This window comes from Vicia villosa, linkage group LG2, assembly GCF_029867415.1.
Source record: "Vicia villosa cultivar HV-30 ecotype Madison, WI linkage group LG2, Vvil1.0, whole genome shotgun sequence".
Lineage (NCBI taxonomy): Eukaryota > Viridiplantae > Streptophyta > Magnoliopsida > Fabales > Fabaceae > Vicia > Vicia villosa.
Window position 1 is genome coordinate 174,281,675 of NC_081181.1, and position 26,300 is coordinate 174,307,974.

The 26,300-nt window shown below is 33.7% G+C and overlaps 2 protein-coding genes across 2 annotated transcripts; one reads left to right on the plus strand and one right to left on the minus strand.

The window, feature by feature from the left end:
* Nucleotides 1-5,454: 5,454 nt before the first annotated feature.
* Nucleotides 5,455-6,545, minus strand: LOC131647476 (probable membrane-associated kinase regulator 6). Its single transcript, XM_058917364.1, has 2 exons — nucleotides 5,774-6,545; nucleotides 5,455-5,679 (listed from the first exon to the last, which is right to left on the minus strand). Exons 1-2 carry the CDS (start codon nucleotides 6,441-6,443, stop codon nucleotides 5,666-5,668), a joined length of 684 nt encoding a protein of 227 aa, XP_058773347.1. The 5' UTR covers nucleotides 6,444-6,545; the 3' UTR covers nucleotides 5,455-5,665.
* Nucleotides 6,546-19,121: 12,576 nt separating this feature from the next.
* Nucleotides 19,122-20,135, plus strand: LOC131647477 (probable membrane-associated kinase regulator 6). Its single transcript, XM_058917365.1, has 2 exons — nucleotides 19,122-19,854; nucleotides 19,952-20,135. Exons 1-2 carry the CDS (start codon nucleotides 19,161-19,163, stop codon nucleotides 19,963-19,965), a joined length of 708 nt encoding a protein of 235 aa, XP_058773348.1. The 5' UTR covers nucleotides 19,122-19,160; the 3' UTR covers nucleotides 19,966-20,135.
* The last annotated feature ends 6,165 nt before the right edge of the window (nucleotides 20,136-26,300 follow it).

Below are 26,300 nucleotides of genomic sequence, written 5' to 3' on the forward strand. Positions count from 1 at the left end.
GAAAAAGAATGAACAAAGGGGAACTAACCTATTCTCTAATCTAAGTTATTCTAATTCCTATTTAAGGGCTAACCTAACATCTAAAGGGAATTAACTAAGAAGAAAGTTGTTTAAGTTGACTAAAGTCAACTTTAACAACTAGGGGTATTTTAGACATTTCTCAAAATATGAAAATATTCACAAAAAGAAAGATTTAAAATCTAAACTAACCATGAAAATATTCACAAGCAATTGTTTTTGTATTTTTATCATGTTGAAACTATTTTCAAGAATTAAAACTAACAAAACTAAGTATTTTTATTTATGAACCAATCAAAACTTAAAGAAATCGACAATTAAAATCTAATTAAAACAATTATTTCTAAAAATTCTAATTAGTAAAAAAACTATTTTTTTATCATTTTTTATTTCAATGGAAAATTGATTAATGGAGCAAAAGTTAGAAAGAAAATAAAATTGAAAATAAAACTAAAATCTGTCTAACAGGGGGTGAGAAAGTAAATTCCAAAATGAACTGAAATCTATTGCAATGGCGCATGGGCCAGAAACATGGGGTGTAAAAATTAATAACATTAGGCCCATATATGAATCAGGGGCGTGGCCCACCAGCAACCACAAACACAATTCCATTTTTGATTATTCAGCATTTAGTATCTCTTTTATTTCATTTCTAGTCTTATTATCACAGCATTACTATTATATGGTAACGTGACAAAAAAATGCCCCCAAAGCAATTATCAATTGGTCAAGTATTCTTAAGTGAATAAGACAAAACAAGTATCAGGTTCACTCATGAAATGCCACCTCACGCGCCAATCATTGTAATAGGACAAAACTAACAATTAAATGGGAAAGGAAATCAATGAGATCACGCCATGTAAGCAAAGAGATGAAAATCAAAAGAAAAATAACACAGACGCCGGAGCTGAGCTCCGGTCGTCTTCTCCGCAACACCACCACCGGAGCAGCCTCGAAATGTCCAGAAATCTACTAAACCACCACCATCTCGCTCGGTTTTTCACGTAGATCACAAATCCACCATCAGTTTTCATCAATTTCTACTCTAAGTAACAAACCGATAGTAAATGCAAAACCCTAACTTGAGCAAAAGTTCACTAAAACATACACCAATAGCACAGAGATGATCTATACGATAAGAAATGTTCAAGAAGCGACCTAATCTACCTATTAAACGCACAATCATTTTAAACAGAACTACACTTAATCAATCAAAATTTCAAGCAGATATTGCAAGCATTAGTTACGTTCCAGATACACACATAACCTATATATGTTGCTAGCATGCTCACCGATGGATTGGAGAACGTACCTGGAAGAGTTCTTGGATGATTGGCTTCGAAAGGCTTCACGTTTGGGATCCGAATCTTGAAGTTAGCGCCGATATCTAGTTTGATATGCTCGCACACACACTCCGAGAAATAAACTCAGAGTTTCAGAAGAGTTTTCTGAGCCTTGAACATAGATGATGCTTGCTTGTAACAAAACGGAGCTAGGTCAAGAGGTGATGATGATGACACTTCGTTGAAGCTTGATGAACGATGGCAATGGAGAATCTTGAAGCTTTGTGGATGGTTGGTTATGGTGGAAGAAGTTAGTTACAGATTTGTAACAAACTTGTTGAAGGTGGAGAGAAGAGTGATGAGAGAGAGAACCGAGAGAGTGAAGAGAGAAAGGAAGAATGGAATGTGAAAAAGTGAGGGGTTCCTGATTTGTGAAGAGCTTGATTCTTTTATAGGGTGAGTGTGCATGGTACATGTGGTGGGTGCAGATATAGTGTAGCATTATCTTCTCATAAACTTAGGAAACAAGTATTGCATATGAGGTAAGTTTGGGTGAGCTTTCCACGTTCAGTTCCATGCATGGCTATTCTAGGTAATTGCTGATGGTGAATATTATATACTCTATGCGTGCATGCTGTATGAGAAATGCTTATTGGCCTGATGCACTTTCAACTCAAGTTATCCATGGTGCAAACTTTATGAGTTTGTATCTCTAGCCATGAGTCACCATTTGTGTCCATTTCGTGCTCTATGGAAAGAGGAAATGGAGGAGAGCGGACATGTGTCATAGTTGATTCAAATGAACTTTTGTATTCTTCAAGAACTGCCTCCAAAGATAGCACACCATGTGCTTGAGGAAATTCCTTGCGCGTGACTTAAGTTCATGCCCATATCTTTGTCACGCTATATCTTTGCTAGGGCATGACTTTTGAGTCTCGTATCCTTCCAACAACTCAACCAAAATTAATGATTCTTGACTTTTTGAATAGAGGGTATGGAGGAGAGCACATTAATATAGAGTTTGAATTTTCAGGATTCTTGACATTCCCTATAATGGCCTTTGAAAATGGCACACCATGTGTTTGTCAAAATGCTGCCTGCTTGCCCAGAATTTGCCTTGCAACTTGACTTGGATTAGAATGGAAAACCCTGACTTCGAACCTTTATAACCCTTCAACCAAACTTCAAATGGAAAAGTGTACAACTACAAAGTTATTCTGCTCCATGAGAGGAACAACTTTGATGTTGGAAATTTTGCCAAAAAATGCTTTTATACACGTGTAAACTTGGGGTAAAGCTGACTGATCATCCAATTCCAAAGGCTTCACGATTTTTCTAAGTATTAACTTTCTATTTTTGGTAATTTTTGTTGAACTCCTGATTTTATTTATTCTTTGACTTTTCTTGACCGATTTTCCACCAAAAGTCAATATTTGACAGTTGACCTTGACTTTGACCAAAAAGTCAGCTTTTCCTGATTTTTCAAATAGCAGATGAATTTCCTGATTACTCAGTTCCTGATCTCATTCTTAATCAATTTCCCACCAAAGAAGCTCCAATGAATATTTCTTCAGGACAACCAAGTTTCACATTCAAAATCTTCTCCTGATTAAATTTTGACCAAAAAGTCAACAGGGTTGACTTTGGTCAAAGCCCTAATTTGGAAAGCCTGATGAACTTGAGGATTGTATCTTTTAATCAAAGCTTTGACTTGGAGAGAACGAAACCCTGATTTTAGGAGTATGCCAATGGAAATGATCCTCTTCAATAAGACCTCAGATCTGATTCTTGTTAACCAAGAATTTCCTCAATCTCAGCCTCTTTTTATCAATTTTCTTGAGTAGTAACAATGATATGTATGAAGGTATTATGTAAATGACCTACATGAGGTATGCATATGAATGTGGTATGAAATCCAATTGGGGAATAAATAAGTGGGCAAATTTTGGGGTGCAACAGTGAGGAGTCGAAAGCTTTTTGAATGTATGATCCAGAAACAAAGAAGATCATCATTAGCCGAGATGTAGTTTTTGATGAAATGGAAAAGTGGGATTGGAAGAAGACAGGAGAAACTAACTCTTTTGATCCTATGTGTGAAGAAAATGAAGAGAATAAAGAAAATACAGATTCAGAAGATGAAAGCATCAATCTTCCTGAAAAGGGAAAAAGAAGGAAGCCGATATGGATGAGAGACTATGAGACTGGAGCTGGATTGTCCGAGGAGGAAAATGAAGAAGTGGAGCAGCTTACCCAAGAGATGCAGCAGCTTGTTATGTTTGTTTCAAATGATCCCACCACCTTTGAGGAAGCAGCCAAAAGTCAAGTATGGAGGGATGCAATGGAGCATGAGATTGCAGCAATTGAGAAGAATGGAACATGGGAATTAACAAATCTGCCAACAGGAGCAAAAAAGATTGGTGTTAAGTGGGTATTTAAGACCAAAATGAATGAAAAAGGAGAAGTAGACAAATGCAAAGCGCGTCTTGTCGCGAAAGGGTATGTTCAACAAGCTGGAATCGATTACACTGAGGTATTTGCGCCCGTGGCAAGATGGGATACAATTCAAGTAACATTGTCCATTGCCGCTAGTCGAGGATGGAAAGTTTATCAACTCGATGTCAAAAGTGCATTCCTACATGGAGAAATCACAGAGGAAGTATATATGGAGCAACCAAAGGGATATGAGGTGACCGGTGAAGAAGACAAAGTGTATAAACTAAAGAAAGCTCTCTATGGGCTTAAACAGGCCCCTCGAGCATGGTTCAGCAAGATAGAATCATACTTTGTCAAGGAAGACTTTGAACGAAGCATGAGCGATCACACTTTGTTTACAAAGAAGGAAGGCGGAGAAGTTCTTATTGTGAATTTGTATGTCGATGACCTCATCTTTACAGGAAGTAGTGAGAAAATGTTCAAAGAATTCAAGAGCTCAATGAAGAAGGAATTTGAGATGACTGATATGGGATGCATGAGATATTATCTTGTTGTGGAAGTTACACAAACTTCAAATGGAATTTTTATTTGTCAAAGGAAGTATGCTAATGGAGTACTGGAAAGGTTTGGTTTACAAAATTGTTCATCTGTCAGTAACCCAATTGTTCCAGGGTGCAAACTTACAAAGGATGTTGGAGGGCTCAAGGTTGATGCTACCACATATAAGCAAATGGTGGGAAGTCTTATGTACCTAACTGCCACTAGGCTGGATGTGACGTTTGTTGTAAGTCTGGTGGCTCGTTTCATGGAAGCTCCAACTACTATGCATCAACAAGCTGTGAAAAGGGTTCTGCGCTACTTAAGAGGGACCACTGAATTGGGGCTGTTTTACAAAAGAGAAGGAGAAGAAAATTTGGTAGCGTTCTGTGATAGTGACTATGCTGGTGATCTTGAAGACCGAAAGAGCACCTCAGGATATGTTTTTAAGATGTCGAATGGATTAGTTGCTTGGAGTTCTAAGAAGCAGCCCGTGGTGTCGTTATCCACCACTGAAGCCGAATTTATTTTTGCACATGTGCTGCACAAAGCATTTGGATGATGCGAGTACTTGAGAGGTTGGGGATTAAGCAAAGTAAGTGCATTATCTTCTGTGATAATAGTTCAATGATTAAACTTTCGAAAAATCCTGTTATGCATGGTAAGAGTAAGCATATTCACGTTCGATTTCACTTTCTTCGTGAATTGGCAAATCAAGGAGAAGTTGAACTAGTGCACTGTGGCACTAAGGATCAATTAGCTGACATCATGACCAAAGCCTTGAATCGGGAAGTATTCGTGAAATTGAGAGAAAGACTTGGAATTTGCAGCATTGAAGAGATATACTGAATGTATTTCTTGAATAACGGTTCAGTTTATGAGAGAATTTGTTGGAATAGTGCCGTTATTTAGTCAAGTTAAAGTTATAAGTTAGTTTCTAAATAAACCTATTCTTTAGGAATAGGATTCTTTGTTGATTTATTCCTCCTTAGAAATAGCCATGATATAGGTAATGTAAATCATGGTCCTTATTTTTCTACGTTTCAGTTTCTGTATTGGCTATAAAGGTATTCATTTACCTTCAATAAAATCAAGGTTAAGAGCTACCATCTTGTTTTAAGAAAGTGCTCAGCAGACAAAAGAGGAGGGACAATTCAAGGTAGTATCAAGATTTGGAGAATAGACATAAATAAAATAATTAGACATGATCATTTACCAATTTCATCTTTAACACACATTTCCAAATCCAAAAGTAGTTAAACAACATTCACAAATGTTGCAGTGCTGATTCTCATATATTGTAAAATAAAATAACATATTAACAAGATCAAAATTCTCTACGTTACTGCCTAAATTGTTTCTTTTTGAAAATACTGATTTTCACTTCAGCATCCTTAACTCATTCTTTCTGCAATAAATAGTGAAAAAAAAATATCAGTCACAAAAATAGGTATATAACTCAATTAACATAAACATGAAATTTGAATATTTTTTGAACATACCAAAAGATCGTTTGCAATGAAGAACAGCGTCATAGATTGAACTATCTGAATCACAAGACATGCGCCAATTGTCCGTGGAATATGCAACACTAATTCTTGGAGATGATTCACAGTAACTTCCTCTAACATTCTTCACTGATTGAGTTCTTTTCATACCATTTTCATGCTTTGATGATCCTGATTTTTGACTCCTCAATTTTCTACACAATGGTTTTAAGAAATTCAAGTATTTTTGAATCATTCTCTTTGATAATGTTCTACACCTTTTCAATGAAGGGCTTCTTGAATTTTCTATAGGAACCACTTTTTTTGGTACATGTGATATGGAAGAAGAAGGTAAGGTTGAATTTGAATTTGAATTTGATGAATCATAATCACAAAGTGGCATTAAGTAACCATTGGAAAAGAGTTGATCTGCATCAACAAGAGTAGTGAGAGAAGATTGTTGTGAAATTGGAAAATCGAATTTGAAATCTTGTGAGTTTATAAAGAATCTTCTAGAAGATGGCATTCTTGGATCCATTTCAATGAAAGAAGAACCTAATTCATCAATAGCATCAACAGAAATTCTAAAGGAAGAAGTTTCAAGGCTTTGATCTAATGATGGTTTAAGGTTGAATAACCAGCTATATGAAAAACTTTCAATAGAAAGAGGATGAGTTACTTCCATAGTCTTTGAGTGAAAAATGGGTTAAAGTAAGCTTGGTTTGTTCTCTTATATATAGTCTTTTTCTCACCACAAACTAAACAATTCATTGGTTATCAAAGATTGGCATTTTATCATAGCACATCATGTCTATGTCCCCTTCTAACTCATGTTTGCATGTGATGAATTTCTAGCCTTTAGCTATATATTTTACCACTTGAGCTTGAGCTTTAAGATCCATCACAAGTTGGACCCCGCAGCTTTTGGGACCATTTTATTTCATGTTTTGTATTACCTCAATTTCAACACCAGTAGGCTTAAGCCATCCAAAAGCATTAACATTTTTTCACCAAACAACTAGGGGCAATGATATTTTTAAACAGTTTTGAAGTATAATTCAAAGAGGCAGTGCAGTGTCTTTTATGGTGACAAAAAGCTTAAAGTTAGGTACAGACATAATGATATATCTATTGAGGTTGCATGTATTTTGGGGTGACCTAGAATTGCATTATGATTGGAATGCTTGAACGTTTTTGTTGCTAGCTATCCTAGCATTAGGTGGTAACTGGGGATGTGTTACTACTATCTTCATGAGGAAGCAAGAATGGTAGGATTTAAAATAAACTAAAATGGCTTGAAATTTATTTATTACTCATCAAATAAATAATATGATTCGCTGTCGCACACGGATCAAAAACGAATATTTTAAAAATGGTAGTATAACGACAATGGCTCGAATCAAATCGCAAGGATTCTTATTCTTATCAACTAATTACTGAAACGATTAATGGGGGTTTTGGTTCAGGATCAATTTAATAAAGAAATAGCAATTAAGTGATTAACAAAAGTGATTATAAAATAAGTTGCTCTACTGATTCGGGTTCCTACTCATCATCGATTACTATATGTTCAATTCCCGAACGGATTCTCAATCCCATTCGATTACAACACCAATCAAACAAGCACAAAAGATATTGTTTCAATTATATTCCTGTTTGCCGATTTATGCATTCGGTTAGAGATTACGCAAATTAACAATTAAGCAAAGTTAACAAGCGATTATAAATTAAGGAACACAATAGATCAAATTTAACAATCTCTATCCTATAACAACAATCAATTATGCAAACGATGAAGGGTATGAAAACACTTAGAAGGGGGGTTGAATAAGGAGTTTTCTTTTGCAAATAAAAATTTCACACGATATTTTTATCCTGGTTCGTTTGAACTCAAACTACTCAAGTTCACCCGTCAAGGTGGTTTCGCCTCTCTCCCAATGGCGGATCTAGAAATTTTTGTTGGTGGGGGCAAAAAATAGTGCAAGTATTTTGACAAAAAAAAGTATTACAAATTTTAAAATAATTATAATAACATATAAATTCAAATTATATCAGAACTTTGCATTTTTCTTTTCCTTTTCTTCACAACTTCTGTCTTGACTTTGTGAGTATAACTTCTATTTGAATTTGTCTACATCGGTTGGTGCATTCAGAAGTTACTTAATGCATTAGAACTTCTTGAACTTCAGCGTGACTTTTCTTTCTTTGTTTGTTCAGCTTTACATAAAGTTCATGTTCTGATGGTACTTGAGTTAGAACTTCTTCTGAAATAAGAAACATATAATTAGAGTACCATATTTACTTATACAAAATTTATTTAATTGTTATCATCAAAACTCTAAGATATGATTAGAACCAAACTATGTTCTAATAAACGATTGTATACGAATTAAGCAAACGATTTATAGGAAGAACTTGAAAGGAAATCAAAATTCAATTGAACATTATAATAATCTCAAAGATTGGAACATGAATACAGTAGATCAGCTCTGAGGAATTAGTTCTCCATTGCGGTTCTTTCCAGTGTAAGAAAATAAAATTCGTGAATAGTAAAATACGTAAATGAACAGTAGCGGCCAGACCTAACTATAGGGAAGAAACAAGGAATTCGGTTTATAAACCAACAGGGTCAAAAACATGAAAAACCAGACCCAAAAACCGATCTAAAACTAATTGTTTCTAAGCTGCAACTTCTAACGAAGTTCTAGTAATTATGCACTCAGAATCTTCCTTTGACTCCAACATCAATGTTGTAGCTCTTTCTCTTAGCTTTCAGGAGATTATTAGAACGCGTCGATCTGATTCCCGTAGCTCCAGTTATGGTCATTTTAGTGCAGACTACTAATGCTGAAAATAAAGTGCGAAAATTAAATAAGTGCAAAAATAAACTGATTTATAAAAACACATTAAAATAGAAAAATAACCAAGGTAAAGTATGGAAATGCATAAGTATAAACATAGAGGAATATGCATCAAAATGCACTGATCAAATTCCCCCACACTTGAACTTTTGCACTCCGAGCAAAATTAACAATTCAAAATAGAGAACCACACAACATCAGTTACTCATTCCAGGCTACAAACTCTTATTCGGTTAAGATTGCATCGATAGGTACTAATCTTGCACACTAAGGATATCGTAGGAACACTAATCCGTAATTGTGCAAACATAAGCCTCCTGAACACACAAACTATTTCGAATCATGTTATTATGCCAAAGCATAACTTACTCATCCTCAATTTTGCTCTTTTTCATTCTGGCGCAATCACATTAAGTCTGCTATCTCCACATACTCATAGTAAGGCTACCGGTTAGTGACTCTGATCCTTTTTGCATGGGGTTCTAGTACCTAAGTGGTAAAACCATTTTCTTACCCAATTGTAGTTGCGGGGGATCGGACCGTAATCCACCCTACCAAGTTCAGCACCAGAAACGTCTGAAACAACTAACAACGGGTCTTATTATAAAACTTTGTAGGTTCTACAACCGTTGGGTTAAGTGACCGAGTGAGGGTCACCCAACTTAGAAGGTGCATTCCCTGTTTTTTTTTCAAAAGAGACTTGGATCACTCACTTATTTTTATCGGCTTCCTTACGTAGAGCATGTGTGAGATGGTGCCGACTGCAAATATAAACTACTCAAGAGCTATTAGAGAATGAGAATTCAAGTCTATGTCATAACAATTATTCAAAATAATTTCCATACTCAGGAGACTTACGGTGTTAAAACGATAGCGATCTTATGAAATTTTACCAAGTCTCCACAACTAACCTCAGATTAATATATAGCCTAAAACTTTCAAAGAAGCATTTTTTTAAAAAAACTAAAAACAAAACAAAAAAAAACAAAACAAAAAACAAAAAACAAAAGCAAAGAAAACAAATGATTCCCTCCCCCACACTTAAAACAAGCATTGTTCTCAATGAAAAGAACTCAAATATAAAGTAAGAGTGAGAGAAAGGAAAGAACACACCCGAGTATTCAAGGAGGATAGGTGATCGCATAAATAGCCTTTGCTAGTGAAGGCTCTTCTACTGTCTCTCCTTCCAAAACATAGTTCTCATGGATCAGCTCCGGGTAATGCTCATCGCCCTTAAAAAGTGGTTTAGCTCCTTCACCTTTTATTCTAGGATCAAAGAATGTTCTTCTAAAAGTAAAAGTGTCAAATGGGCACGTGAATGTGCTCTCATCTTTCAAAACATCAAGGAACCAAAGGTTATGGGGCTGCCTCACTACTTTTGCTACATCTTCAAGTGAGATCCTGTGCACACACATGGACGAACTAATATCATAAATGTCATCCAAGGTCCATCCAATTCCTTTCTTATGCTTCTTCAAAACCTGTAAAAACTTACTTTCTTGATCAAAATAAAGTTTAGAAGAAATTATAACCGGAGGTTTTTCATTCATCTCTAAATAAGCATATTTAAGATTTTCAGGAATTGGTTTCAGCTCTCGGGAAGGTGGTTATTCAATGGATGGTTTGTTTCGGGCAGTCGGGGTGTCGAGAGCTTCATCTACATGAACAACTTCATTTGCAACCTCATCTGCAGTAAGAATATCAAGTTGCAAGGCAACCTCAATTTCAGCACAAACAGAGCAAATTTTTGTGTCATTACAAATATCACAAGAGTAAACATCATCAAAACCAGACAATGATGGAAAATCAGTTGTAAACAAATCAGTACAAGTATCATCAACAGTTTCAGAAAGCAACTTTATTTTAAAAATAAAATGTTCTTCCATGGGTTGTTGGTTTGAGGTTTGAGCTTGCTGCATGGCATTTATCGAAGAGGTAAGTTGTTCAATCTGTGTTTGCAAAGTCTGAAGAGTAGAATCTATTTGTTGTTGAAACTGGAGATAATTTGCAGCCATTTGTTTGACAATATCCTCTAGTGAAGGTTCGGAAGGAGCAGAGCACACAACATGAAATTAATTCAGATGCTTATGCGGATCCTCACCTACAAAACTATTAAACCTAGGCAACAAATGTGTCAAACCAGATTTTAATTCAAAAGGTGCATCAACTGCGAGATACTCAATACATAAACCATTATAGTTCACATCAGGGGCAGCCAACTGTCTCAAAGTTCTTTGTCCAGCCATGTTATCAACAAACACGTCGATACCAACTATGTATCAAATAGGCAGAAACAAAATGCAAGAAGAGATATAATTAAAATAAATTCAGAAAAGTACAAATACACCACATTTAATCTACTGAAGCAAAATAAGAATTTTGAGAATTTTTTTGGATTTTTTCGAAACTGCAAAAACAGTAAAAAAAAATTAATTAAAAATAGAAAAAAGAGGACATTGGAGATTTGGGATCAAATTCTTTTACTCTCCTAGAGTAAACGAGTATTTATCGCAGTATTTTTCTGCTCCTAATAGGCAAAAAGTTTTACAATCGGACACAATTATTCCAAAAACCGAATTTTTCGACTCTAAACGTGGATTACAATTAATTATTTAATGTTCCCTATTGAATAAGGAGAATGCCTTGGTCCGCCAATGTATGAATCCTCTCTATGATTTAGTTCAAAATATCAAACGTTTGGGTCATACTCTTTTTCCCCTGCAAGGGCAGGTTTTTAATGAGGTGTGATATCTTCTTAACGATCTGATATTGCACCAACAATACGCTAGACCTTCACCGAAGTATCCTTGCCGCACATAAGGCAACTATACAATGGACCTTCATTGAAGAATCCTTGTTTCCTATATATTGGACCTTCATTGAAGGGTCATTGGCGCCTATAAGGCAATTATAAGTTGGATTTTCATTAAAGGATCCTTTCCACCTATAAGCCAATTGTATGTTGAACCTTCACTAAAGAATCTTTGCCTCCTATAAGGCAATTGTATGTGGGACCACCACTAAAGGAACCTCACTAAGGAGCACTCTATTCAACGCTTAGGAAACATCCTCCAAGCGACGCTTGAGTAACTCGCTTCAAAAGTAAATTCGTTCAACCAAGGCAGCATAGACTTTGAAATAAATGGGAAAATAGCAAAGAGTTAAAAAAAAACCATAAAATTAATCATAAAGTCTGAATGTTTTATTAATAAAACCTGAAAGGTACGGTAGCCAACATGGCGAGAATGCAAAGAAAAATTTGAACCCACTCCAAGCAATACTTCAAGGACTCGCCCTCTAAGCAATGCTTGAAGGACCCCCCCCCCCCCCCCCCCCTCTAATCTTTGCATGGGGAGTTAACTTTCGCAAGTTTTGCCTGAGGGACGCATGCCTTGCAGTTGTTAAAGATATCCTTATTGAAGATATCACTAAGACAGCCACATAATTTAAGTAAATCACTTCGCTCTTCCTAGTCTTTATACTTGAGGGACTATAGATTGTTATGATTTATTGGGCCTATAAGTGGACATCACATGGCGAAGCAGACCAAATAACGTATTATAACACAGGGCAAGCAATGAGTCACCCTCCTCGGCTAGGCCGTTCTCTAAGTCTAGCCCACTGGGCCGGGTCGCCCAATTCGAACTGAGATTCAAGTTGCTTACTGATCATAACATGCACATATCCAAAGAACAACGATTTGGAATGATATTACAAGGGGGGGAATTGTCTCCTCATAATTTGAGGAAAAACCAGTCTTTCTCCTCCCCACATCAAAATGTTTCTTGCTTCTGACCCTCCCCATGAAGACTCGTATAAATATTTATATCTCATAAGATAAAGGGGGATTCAATAATTATATAAAAACCCTAACAAATCAGTATTGAGTCTCTTAACATCTACGTGTGAGCTGGCTCTCTTTAACTTTCATTCTAAGTTTTGCAAGTACAAATTATTTATAGTTAGAATTAAGATTTTTAACTTTAAAATCTAAAAGTGAATTTACTCTACAAATAACCGTACAATTGAGTTTTACTTAAGTATATCTCAAATATAAATTACATCCATCTATAACCCACTGTTATCAATAATCAATTTGTTCTCATATTGCAAAACATTCTAGAGTTAAACTAGCTAGGTGTAGTGATCATCTACGGTGTAGTGATGTTTATCACCAACCATATTATTCCTTGTATTAATTACATTTTATGTCGTACTTAAGTTCATTTGTACTTGCATGATTAATGGTGTAACATTCTTTTCATAAATTGACTACATTTATGAATGTTTGGATTTAGTAGCCATTACTTATTGTCTTAAACGGGGACATAAAATTGGGGACCAATTGATTTTAAGTCATTTTGCAATCCTTACTTTGTGGATTTTGTCCCAAATGCTTTTCTTCATGTCTACTTCTTTATCCGACAAACCCTAACTCCCTTGTCTCCTATTTTAAATTTCATGTCAAGACTAATTTTTTTCATTTCAATATGAAAGTTGAAAGAGATGTTTTTTGTTTTTTTAGCCTATGATTTTTTTAAGGCATGGGAGATTTTTATGCTACACCACACAAAACTTGTAGTGGATGAAATAAACTGAAAATTCCTTACCATGAAAATGTTGTGATATTTTCTCCAAAATTGACTCGAGAGACAACCATAAAGCTACGTGTGTTAAGAATTATCTTGGTGGTGAATCCTGTGATTTATCTATTTATGTGATAGGTGAACATCTTCCACTGTCGTTTTTGCATTTGTTCTTATGCTTTGTATTTTGCAAATGATTTATACTTTCTAATTCGTATTTGATTGTTTTTATTTGCTAATAATTATAAAAAGGTATTTTTTTTTAATGAAAAATAAATAAATCTAAGAGAAAATAAAAGATACATTATTGTTGGTATAAAATAGTTTTACCAATATCTAATCAATACATATTCTGGCAAATCATACATATATTTTAAAATTATTTAAACTACATGACCGAGTGATAGTTTTTTATTTAATGATTATGTAAAATTATTGTACAGTGTATATTTATTAAACTCATAATTTTAACAATTTTTTTTAAATAATTATTCTACTATACTGAATATTTGATTCCTTCATAATTGATCATGGATACCGAAGGACTACTTATGATCATTGTGTGTTTATGAAGAGATTTGTTGATCGTGAGTTCATAATATTACTTTTGTATGTTGATGATATTGATCGTATGACAAAATAGTGAGAATATAAGCAAGTTGAAGAATAAAATGAAGAAGTATTTTTCAATGAAAGACTTATGACCAGCGAAACATATTCGTGGCGTGTTCATCTGACGTGACCAGAAGGAACATAAGTTGTGGTTACATGAGCAAAAATGGTGAATATTGAAGTAAAAGCGAAGAAGAAGAGTTTTATGGTTTTTTCTGGGTAAAATGAGGAAGAAAAAGCTAGTTTTCTCTAGTATTTTGAAGGTAATGTGTGTGCGAAAAAAGAATGAAGAAGAACCTTAAGGTGTATTTATAGTCGTTTTGGTCATCATGACCGTTGACAGATGGCAATGTTTGATTAAATCTCAAAGGTTTCAGTTGTAAAAAGGTTGGTAGTGGCAGTTTTAAGCCCATGACCTAGGGATTAGATGTAATTATGAGCATTTATGCCAAATCTTTGGAAAATGACAAGAACTTAAAAGCGTAATCATGACTTTGACGTCAGCGAAAAAGAAACGACGGTGTCGAAAATGAGGAAGCAAGAAAATGCCATTTATCTCTGTCGACTCAACATTCTGTCGAAAATGGCATTTTATGGGGCGCAATTTGTTACCTTAGAATTTTCGACACATATGTGAGACAAAGTATAAGGGTTAGTATCTCAAAAGTAGGGGTATACATACTTATGTTGTCGAATCGAAGTAGTCCTGGTCGACTTGGAAGTTTGTTGCGTGTTAGCTGGGTTCGTCGAAATGTAGTACCCATGGTCCTCCGTTGCATCTTCCTATTGGAGAGTTGAAATCAAGAAGTTCTAAAGACTTAGAAACTTTTTAGGTTCTATTGTTATTCTGAAGCGTGATCGAGAGGAGCTTTAGTGGATAAGAACAAACGGTTTTCCAGAGACACGCGGAGACTTATGGGACGAAAGGTTGGATGAAGCCGAATACGTTGCAAAATTTGCTTAGTCGACCGTTATAAATGGTTATTTTAGGATCTCTATATAAGTAGCTTTTGTTTTCAGTTTGAGGGGTCCGCATTTGTTACATTTCTTAAGAAAACTCAAAGTACTGTGGCAAAGAGAGAAAAGAGTGTCATTTGAAAAATGTATGTATGCGTTCCATATTATAAATTTTAAGCATTTTTTACTTTTTTTACGTCAAATTTAAAACCTTTCTTTTCTTAATTCATTTGTCAAGTATTTTATCCTTTTCAATTTAAATTTCCAGTTAATTCCTTAGTCTAGTGTTAAGAATTAAACTTTGACAGTTTTGTTCAATTAGACTGAACATCCATATCATCACAAGTAAATGTATAATTGATAAGATTTTGGCACTATGTTCTAGGATTCACTAGTCGATCCTGCAAGTTACCTTTAATAAAGAGACTAGAGGTTGTTTGTCCAAATCTAGGGTAAACAGTGCTACATACAACCACGGTTGTATTAAACAACCGTTGTTGCATATCTTTTAATAAAATAAAAAAATTCAGCAGTAGAACAACAACAAGAATAAGAACAACAACAACAACAACAAAAATAACAACAAGAAGAAGAACAATAACAATAACAATAACAACAACAACAACAAAATAATAATAACAACAACAACAACAATAACAACAACAACAACAAGAACAACAACAACAAAACAACAACAACAACAAGAACAACAATAATAATAACAACAACAACTAACATTCCTAATTTGAATCCATGTTTTCCTTGTTTCATTCAAGTTGGAGAAGAGATGATGGAGTTCTAAAATTTGTTAATGAAAGATAAGATGTTTTCGAGTTTTGTTTAAGGAAGAAATGATATTTTCAAGCTTGATTTAGTTGAGAAATAGTGTTTTATAAATGAAAGATGACATTTGGAGATAAAAGATGAAGTCCCCCTAAGTTGGAAAATCGTCTAATTAGTTTTAGGTTTCACGCGGATCACTAATGTTAATGTATTGAACATTGATAATCACTAAATGGACGACCAATATTTGTTTAAGAACGGTGAAGAAACTCAATAAACACATTACATACAACAACAATTGTATTAAACAACCGTTCTTATATGTATTTTAATAAAATATAAAAATGCAGCAGTAGAACGACAACAACAACAGCATCAGCAAGATTCGAACTCATGATCATGCACAATATACAACAACGGTTGTATTAAACAACCGTTGTTTTATGTATTTTAATAAAATATTAAAAAACAATAGTAGAACAACAACAACAACATTCAAATTCATTAATATGTTTCACTTTTCACCGCGGTTAAAAGTTTCAATTGTGGTGAAAATTAAGTGGAATAAAGAAAAATAAAAGAAAAATGTCAAATTAAATAAATTCTACCATAATGAATCATTTGACCATGGTAAAATAAAATTCGACGGTGTTACAAAAGATATTTTTTTAGTGTACACTCACCATAAGAAATAATGGACAACAGTAATCGTACAAGAATTTGCCATCACTTGAATCCGGTAAATATCTGTAGATCACTTACTATTTAAATATGTCATATTAAAATTTTAAACTAAACTAATTTATTCTCGTTTGAGTAAGATTCAATTTTATAAACATTAATTCAAACCTAAAATTATTGAAGAGACTAATTGCCCCCACTAGGCATGAGTATGCCGGTGGAATATTTCAATGACCAAGCATACTAGTAGCATAATTTCTTGATGTATGTAGTATCATGTGTATTGAATACGACTCTAATATAAACAATATATTAAAATAAAATATCATCACATTACATACCTATGGAACACCACTTTTTTGGTTCCCTGACTCAAATAATAATGTCGAAAGTATCTCATGCATAAAATAATGGTCCAATAAAATACACATATCAATGTCCTTTATTTCATGCCCAAAATAAGTATACTCCAATTCATCAAATAAAAAAATGTATAGTCCAATTGGGAATTTTATTATTTATTTTCAATTAGTTGTTAAGATATTATAGTCAAATGATGAAATTAACTTTCCAAATCAGTATATCCATCCAACCAGATAAATACTATACAACAAGACAACTACCAAACTAAAGAAAATATGTAGGCTCTTTTTTTAGAAATTTGGTTTGTGATTGAACAAACTTTGGAGAATTTGAACTAATTAGTGTTTTCTCTATTTAACATGTGAATTTACAAAGATTCCCTTTGCTTACTTTTGAATTACAAAATTGAATTTCTTTTACTCGTAAAAGTACACTAATAATGATTTTATTAGTAAAGACTAGGGGTGCTCGCGGTGCGGTTTGGGCGGTTTTGACGAAAAAATCATCCGAACCGCAAGAGAAAAAATAGTGCGGTTTGTTTTGGTTCGGTTGACTTTAAAAAAAAATCCGAACCAAACCAAACCAAACTAATGCGGTTTGGTTCGGTTCGGTTGGTTCGGTTTTTTACAAATATTTTATTGAGCCATACATACACATATATATGACAACATAATTTTATATGTAGACATTCATACACTAACAAATAACAACAAAACTCGTCACATTTTGACAACAATTTTCCATGTAATATGTAAAAATTAAATTAGACAAAAGTGGAATATTAAACATAAAATAATAGCATAAAACAATATAAAATTATTATAATGAAAAAAAAATAGAAGAGACGAAAGATTAGTGAAGGTGAAAAAGAAAAAGAAAAAGTGTTGAGAGATTAGAGAAGAAGATGTGTGATAAAAATGAAACTGAAATACGGAACATTTACATAAAAATGAGAAGGTGGAAAAGAAAGAATATAGGAGAGTAAAGATTATAGAAGAAGAGGGAAGATGTATGTGGCAAAGAAGGTGAAATAATGTTATTAGAGATTTGAGAAGATCGGGACTGAAATTATATGTGTAAGGATGAGAAAATTGTTCGTATTCACAAGGCTAATGTATAATAGGTTTAATTTTGGGTTGGATGTGAGTTAAGTAAAATTTAGGTTGTAACATAATGCGGTTTGATTCGGTTTGGTTCGGTTTACAAAATATAAACCGCAAACCGAACCGAACCGTGCGGTTTTGTTAAAAAATGACCCAAACTAATCCGAACCAAATGCGGTTTTTTGCGGTTTCGGTTTGGTTTGGTTTGGTTTGCGGTTTTCTATTGGGTTGGTTTGGTTTTGAACACCCCTAGTAAAGACTATTAAAGTTATAGTCAAATTCTCTTGTGAAATGTGAATCTTTGTTTCTTTACGATCTCCTCTTTATATAGCAACTCTAATCCCCTTTTATGAAAGTTTGATGCGATTGTTTTTTATAGATGTGATCCATAACAGCGATTGAGAATCATGCTTGATAGTTTCAAATCATGATATCCTCCTTCTGCCATAAATGTGTTTCTAATGTGTTCTCAACCATATATCAATCAGATATAAACATGTGCTGGACATTGACCGACATAAGTTAATCTGACTCATTAGATATTTCAACCTGACACTGTTTTTCTAGGTGGTCAGTAATTAGGACGACCCCCATTGGATTCAGTATACTTTTGTCTGCTCTAGAATCTGATTTGAGAAGCAATATACACACCCCTCAAAGATGAGTCGTGTATGGGAAAATGCTTTTCCAAAACATACTTAAAACCCAGACATATACAAACTCCTCAAATATGAGTAGAGTAAAGACAAAATGTTCTTATAAAACATACTAAAAAAAAGCAGCCATGAACAATTCTTTTTTTTTTTGGTAAGTAAGGATTACTTAACGAGTTCTAGGGATACTCAAACCCAATTACAAAATCGAAGATGGACTCGGGATCAAAGAAAAATTCCCATCCAAATGCAACTTAATCAAAATAATTCAATCTCACAAAATTGTCTTGAAATGATGATTCTACTCTATTAAATTTTGAAGTTCCATTAAGTTCATCAACAACTCTTCATATGAGTGTTATCTAAATAAATTATAAAGTAACATTTCTTCTAAATCTTTTAACATTTTTTACACATATTCATAAAAGAAAATTGCAAAGATTGTATTAAAATCTATAGTAATAAATAAGTTATTAAAAATATACAACTAAATTGGTAGTATTTTCTCTAGCTCGATTCTCAATGTTCAAAACTAAAATGATATGCATGGACCTCTTTATGCTTTTCATGAAAAAAGAATGTGATGATATGACATTATGGGTATAAAACATACCAAGAAACTCCCCCTTAAAATTTTTAAAGTAGAAAATGAATAAAAAGAAAGGGTAAGGTTAACTATTGTTGCAACAAGACATTATGGGTATAGTGGGGCTCACATAATTCGATTTTTAAAACATTTATATATAGGACCACAACTTTGTATCCCTTCTTTCAAGAAATCATTCAAAGAGAAGATAGAAACCATGGAAGCAACTCATCCTCTTTCAATTGAAAGTTTTTCATATAGTTGCTTAGTGAACCTCAAACCATCACTAGATCAAAGGCTTGATAGTTTTTCTTCCTTTAGAATTTCTATTGATGCTTCTGATGAATTATCTTCTTCTTTCATTGAAATGGATCCAAGAATGCCATCTTCTAGAAGATTCTTCATAAACTCACAAGATTTCAAATTTGATTTCCCAACTTCACAACAATCTTCTCTCACTACTCTTGTTGATGCGGATCAATTATTTTCCAATGGTTATTTAATGCCACTTTTTGATGAATCATTGAAAAATATTGAACCATATGAATATGATACATCAAATTCAACCTTACCTTCTTCTTCTTCCATATCACATGTACCAAAAAAAGTGGTTCCTATAGAAAATTCAAGAAGCCCTTCATTGAAAAGGTGTAGAACATTATCAAAGAGAATGATTCAAAAATACTTGAATTTCTTAAAACCATTGTGTAGAAAATTGAGGAGTCAAAAATCAGGATCATCAAAGCATGAAAATGGTATGAAAAGAACTCAATCAGTGAAGAATGTTAGAGGAAGTTACTGTGAATCATCTCCAAGAATTAGTGTTGCTTATTCCACTGACGATTGGCGCATGTCTTGTGATTCAGATAGTTCAATCTATGACGCTGTTCTTCATTGCAAACGATCTTTTGGTATGTTCAAAAAAAAAAAACTCAAATTTCATGTTTATGTTAATTGAGTTATATACCTATTTTTGTGACTAATAGTATTTTTCACTATTATTTTCAGAAAGAATGAGTTAAGGATGCTGAAGTGCAAATCAGTATGTTGAAAAGGATTGCAACATGAGTTAGAACCATTGAACAGAATTGGATGTAGATTTTTTAGCAGATATTGTGTAATTAAGGTCTGATGTAAAAAAACTGTTCTAAACTGTTCTTTTAAGATTTTGACAGCATGTGTACACCACACATATCTTTCTTGTTCATTGATAGAACTTAAATATTTAATATTTCCTAGTCACTTAAATTCCTGAAATCTTTTGCTGGGTCATGTATGAATGTCACAAAACTGACCTTATTTACCAATAGTTAGTTGGTTTAATGGTGATTAGCACTGGATTTAGTAGGGAGAACTACGGTTTGACCTTCCACAGTGCGATCTCCCGCAACTGCGATCGGAAGAAAGATGAAACCATTTATTGCTAAAACTAACCCCCAAACCAAACTAAACTGATGGTGAAAACCAAAAAAAAAAAACTGACGTCGTTTGTGCTTTCCATCAAATCAAACTATGTCTTGGTATTAATTGTTGAAGAGTTTAAAGAGCATAAAGTGTAGCAATGGGAGTACATTTATAATTCATTAGATTTTGACTTTACATCTCCACTCAAAGTGTTTTTATATTAGATATATAAATTACATTTTATATATATGCTCAACATTTTTTCTTTCAAATTTATATATATATATATATATATATATATATATATATATATATATATATATATATATATATAAATATATATATATAAATAATAGACTAGCTCTAGTCACATCTCACACAAAGATGCTATGAGAGGGTGTGGGGCGTATGAGTGTGGCTCTACGTGGGGATTGTCTATCCCAATCAAACTTACTTAGCACCACGTAATTTATGGACATGTCAGACCATGTATGAAAGAAAGTAATGTATACCACCATGATTATTCAGAATACCTACTATTTGAATTAAGTGGGAGAAGTCTTTTTATCCCTGGGATCTAGTTGAGCAAGTAAGGAGTATAATTGACTTTAAGCAATTACTTGGCCCAGGAGATCAAATATATATAAAATTAAAATCTAGTAGTTAGAAAAATTCGTTCTCTTTTTACAAATTCAGCACTCAAAGTCGGGTTGTTATATCCTACGCACGCAGGATTCACATCATTGTATTTATCACAAATATAATTGATGTCCACCATGGAACATCGGTAAAAATGACCTAGATCACCCTCTAGCTTAACATCTAGTTTCTTTATGACCCTTTTACCATGGTAAGACGAGGCACTGCCATCAGTAGTAGAAGCAAATACGACAGTGAATCCAAATTGAAGATGTAGGCCTATATGGAAGAGATGTATTATTCTAATGAAATTATGCAATGTAACATCTTGCAGTTTAACCAATGACAACATAAAGACAATCTCCTAAAGAGCTACTAGATTCTAGATCCCAGGCCTTTTTCTCATGAAATTTGGGGCGCCCGATCCCAAATAACTTCAAATTTCTTTCCCTAATAGCTTTCAATGGACCTTAGGAACACATCTCCCCCATCAACACTTTGATGGAAGCAATTTCCGCTATGGGATATCTAAATGAAAGTACTAGTCGAGTACTTTCAAAGAAGAGGCTTTGAGGTGGTACATGAACCTTTGCCAACTTTGTATGCCTAGTTATCAAGATCTTTCAAGTGAACTAATCCGCCCATTTTTGGCGAGCATGGATCAAAAGGTCTCGACAACCAAACTATTTAATTTTTGTCAAGGGCATTCTGAGTCTCTGAGGGAATATCTCAGTTGATTTATCATAAAGGTGTCACATCCAATTATAACATTTTCATGTGAGCACTTCAAAAGGGGTTAAAAAGTGGGACACTTCAACAAGTCTCTCTCGCCTAAAATCCAGTCACTTCCATGGCTGAAATTATGCCACGAGTTGGGTGTTTTATGCAAGTGCAAGAAAGCAATGTTGAAAGGAAAGCTAGATATGTAAGAGAGCATAGTGTTGGTGGTTCTGGTTCCACACAAGAACAGCGCTAGAGTCACTATACCTCGCTCGTTCGAGACATGGCAGCTTTCAATTATAGTGGGAGGTATGCAGACAACTGCACGCCCTTCAAGAACCATCGGAAGAAAATCTGGTGTGAAATGCTCCATACGCACAACTTTCTGCCTCCTCCGACTCTAATGTGGGAGGCAATGGGAAGTGAGCCAAATAGGTCATGCAAATACCACAAGGTTAAAGGTCATCATACTGACGAAAGTCACCAACTAAAGAGATAGATAGAGCGCTTTTGAAATGGCTCTCGGGGTTTTGCTGCTTCTCTTATGTTTACTTGTTTATTTTGGTATCATTTTAGTAAATGAGTCTCCTTAACGTTAGGTCTCTACACACACCTCTTAGATTTGACCATTTTCATTAAATTGTATTTTTACATGCATAAAGTAGACCTTTGACCTAAATACAATGTAAAATTATTCAAGTCAATATGTCTAAAATTTGAGTCAACAAACTCACATTTGATCGTTCAAGTTACACAAATTCTATATTGAATATTAATGAATTTGGTGACTCAAATCATGAACAAATTAAGTAATTCAAAAATTACCTCTAGAAGTACGATTTGAATCACAAAATCTCCTAATTCGAATCATGGAAGAACTATATTCGAAATCACACAACAACTAAATTTGAATCAAGTTTGAGATTCACATTTGGGATTTCATTTCGAGTAATGTGATTTGAATCGAGGATTTCCTAACTCCGATCGCATGAGTCAAATCATGACCCCTATCAAAAATGCAAAATGTGAGTTTTATTGTTAGGGAGCTAAAATAAGAACCCTAACAAAGCTAATAAAAAGCTGTAAATTCTACACTAAGAAGACAAATAAAATTAACTAAAGGATTCATTTCTTTTCATCGATTCTCTAAAATGTGTCAAAGGCACTACATATATAATGTTCCTAATGGATAATTAATTAAAAGCCCAAAAGCTTTTAAAAGCCCAAAATATCTTAAGAATATTCTAGAAAATATAACACCATCTAATACATCAAAATACTAATAAAACTAATAATAAATTATTATATTAAGCTTCCTATCATTGCCGTCGGGTTCACTTGAACCTTGTCCTCAAGGTTCTAAAATAACCTCAAAATAGATAATTTCTTCAAGAAACCAAAACTTTAACCCCGTGATATTAAACCCAACATTTGTTCACCTTGAAGAAATAAACATAATTAATCTTTGGATTAGATATCATCTATGAGAGATAAAACGAGTCTGCGATATTTTTTTTCCAACAGAGACATAAAAAGTGATGCACGTACTATTTTGTGCAGTAGTAGGCTTAGGTGGTAGATAGTGTTGCAAGATCTCTTTGAAATTAATGGGCTGAAAGACATAATAAGTAGAAACCCAAATAAAAAAATTTCCAAACATTTTTCTTCTTTAAAAGCTAAAAGACCCGGCCCATTTAACAAAAGAAGAGGAAAAAAACTTTGTAACCTTAGTTTGAATCCAGATTTCAAGTGACGGCTCTGTAATGGAAAGAAATCAGTACTAAAGCGTGTTTTTGAAGGTGTAAACAGAGAAGAGAAATTGTTAACTGCAGTCATAAATTATTTCTATTCATCAATTTTTCCTCTATCCCATGGAAGCCATTGAAGTGAAAAATGAAGCAGAGAAACTGGTAATAAGGAAGAAGATGAATAGGTTGAACCTCTTGAATTTCTGATTTTGAGATAACGAAGTGTAGCAGAGCAGACATGGAAAGTTCCGCCGGGATCAAAAGTAAAGAGTAATTCTTGTGAAAGTGACATTGCTACAGTGGCAGCGCACACCTTCGCCATTGATTGCACCACTGTGTTGATGAAAATTGTACGGGAAGGATTCCCTTTTTTTGGTGTAATTTTTGTGTTGAAAGGTATTTTTATATAATTGATGGCTTCATTCACGTTTTTTTCTTCTAGTTTTTCTTTCTTCGAGTGTGATTCTGATGTTAAACCATACTTTAGTGAAGGAACAATTTGAGTCTTAGGTTTTTGGTCAGAATCTGGTTTTTCTTTCTTCGAGTGTGATTCTAATGTTAAACCATACTTTATAGAAGGAACAATTTGAGTCGTGGTTTTTTGGTCAGAATCTGGTTTTTCTGCTACATACTTTTGATTTTTTTTTGTAAGCAAAATGTGATGCCTTGAGAGAAAGGCCAAAGGCTTGAATTTGTTCTTTCAACTCTTCTCTAGATCTATTTGAGATTTCATAAGATTCAGTTATATATTGTTTTAGAGTTTCTACTTGTGAATAGAAATCTTGAGGTGAAGGTGTTGAAATATGGTTAGGTGGTGAAGGTGTTGTGTGTGTAACAATGGACTCATAAGGATAAGAGAAGGTGAAGGGTGGTTGTTGATGTGGGTCAAAAATGATATGGTGTTGTTGGTATGGAATGAAGGTTGAAAATGGATGATTTATGGATGGGTAATAACATGTAGGATATTGGTTTACGGATGGAGGAATGAAGGTGTTGTGTTGTTGTTGGTATGGAATGTAGCAAGAATATGCCATAGAAGAGGTTGAGTGCAAGAATGAAAGCACCAATGTTAGGGAGCTAAAATAAGAACCCTAACAAAGCTAATAAAAAGCTGTAAATTCTACACTAAGAAGACAAATAAAATTAACTAAAGGATTCATTTCTTTTCATTGATTCTCTAAAAAGACACTACATATATAATGTTCCTAATGGATAATTAATTAAAAGCCCAAAAACTTTTAAAAGCCCAAAATATCTTAAGAATATTCTAGAAAACATAATATCATCTAATACATCAAAATACTAATAAAACTAATAATAAATTATTATATTAAGCTTCCTATCATTTTCTTAACTCAAGTCATTTTCTCATTTACCTCGAATCATCATTCTTATTCTTGACTTGAATTAAAGGGTCATATTTTACTTATTTCTAATACATTTTTCTAGCACATATATAAACCAAAATTTTTAATATCCATATCATTAACTCCTTTTACAAAAATATTATGCATATACAAAAATATTATGCATAGCTTGCATAGAAATTTTTACATGCTCATTCACATTTTTAAAACACAACTTTCTAAGAAAAACTTTTTTTTTTTATGAATTTGCGTGTTATAACAAGTGGGTGTGAGATTCATTCTAAAATTTTCATTTTCAACCTCACCAAAAAACCATTGTGTGGGTTATGATTTTAACTACAAGAGTGAGTGTAAATATCTAATTTGAGAATTTTCATTAGAGTTCTAATGTCTTCTGAAGTTTTGCTCCCGAATTAATGATTCGGGTATGTTTGGTTGTTTTGGTTTGAAGACTAACATTGAGAAAAGAAAACATTTAAATAATATACCGTTGTTCATTTTTTTAAGGGTTAATACCACTTTACCCCCTGCTATATAAGCGTGTTTTGTTTTATTCCCCTCTAAAAAAAAATTATTGGACAAACCTTGCCAAATAAAAATTCCATCAAATTTGACCCTGATCAATTTTTTTGGCCAAGATTCTTAGAATCTTGCCTACGTGGCATTTTTGGTAGTGCCGACTGTACAACACATAAGCGATGTGGCACAGTCAGCACGGCCACGTGAAAATTATTTTTTTTAATTTTTTTATTAATGTTTAAAAAAAAATATTATTATTTTTTAAAATATTTTTTTTACGTTTTTAAAAAATATTTGACAATACCTGCGGATTTACTTTCGGATTTACCTACGAATTTGACAATACCCGCGAATTTACATACGAATTTAAAAATACCTGCGGATTTACTTACGAATTTGACAATACCTGCGGATTTACTTGCGGATTTACCTACGGATTTAAAATTACCTGCGGATTTACCTTTAAAAATACCTGCGGATTTACCTGCGAATTTGACAATACCTGCGGATTTACCTATGGATTTAAAAATACCTGCGGATTTACCTACGAATTTAACAATACCTGCGGATTTACGCGGATTTACCTACGGATTTAAAAATACCTGCGGATTTACCTACGAATTTGACAATACCTGCGGATTTACCTACGGATATACTTGCGGATTTACATACAGATTTAAAATTACCTGCGGATTTACCTTTAAAAATACCTGCGGATTTACGCGGATTTACTTACGGATTTAAAAATACCAGCGGATTTACCTACGAATTTGACAATACCTGCGGATTTACCTACGGATTTACTTGCGGATTTACCTACGGATTTAAAATTACCTGCGGATTTACCTTTAAAAATACTTGCGGATTTACCTGCGAATTTGGCAATACCTGCGGATTTACCTACGGATTTAAAAGTACCTGCGGATTTACCTACGGATTTGACAATACTTGCGGATTTAT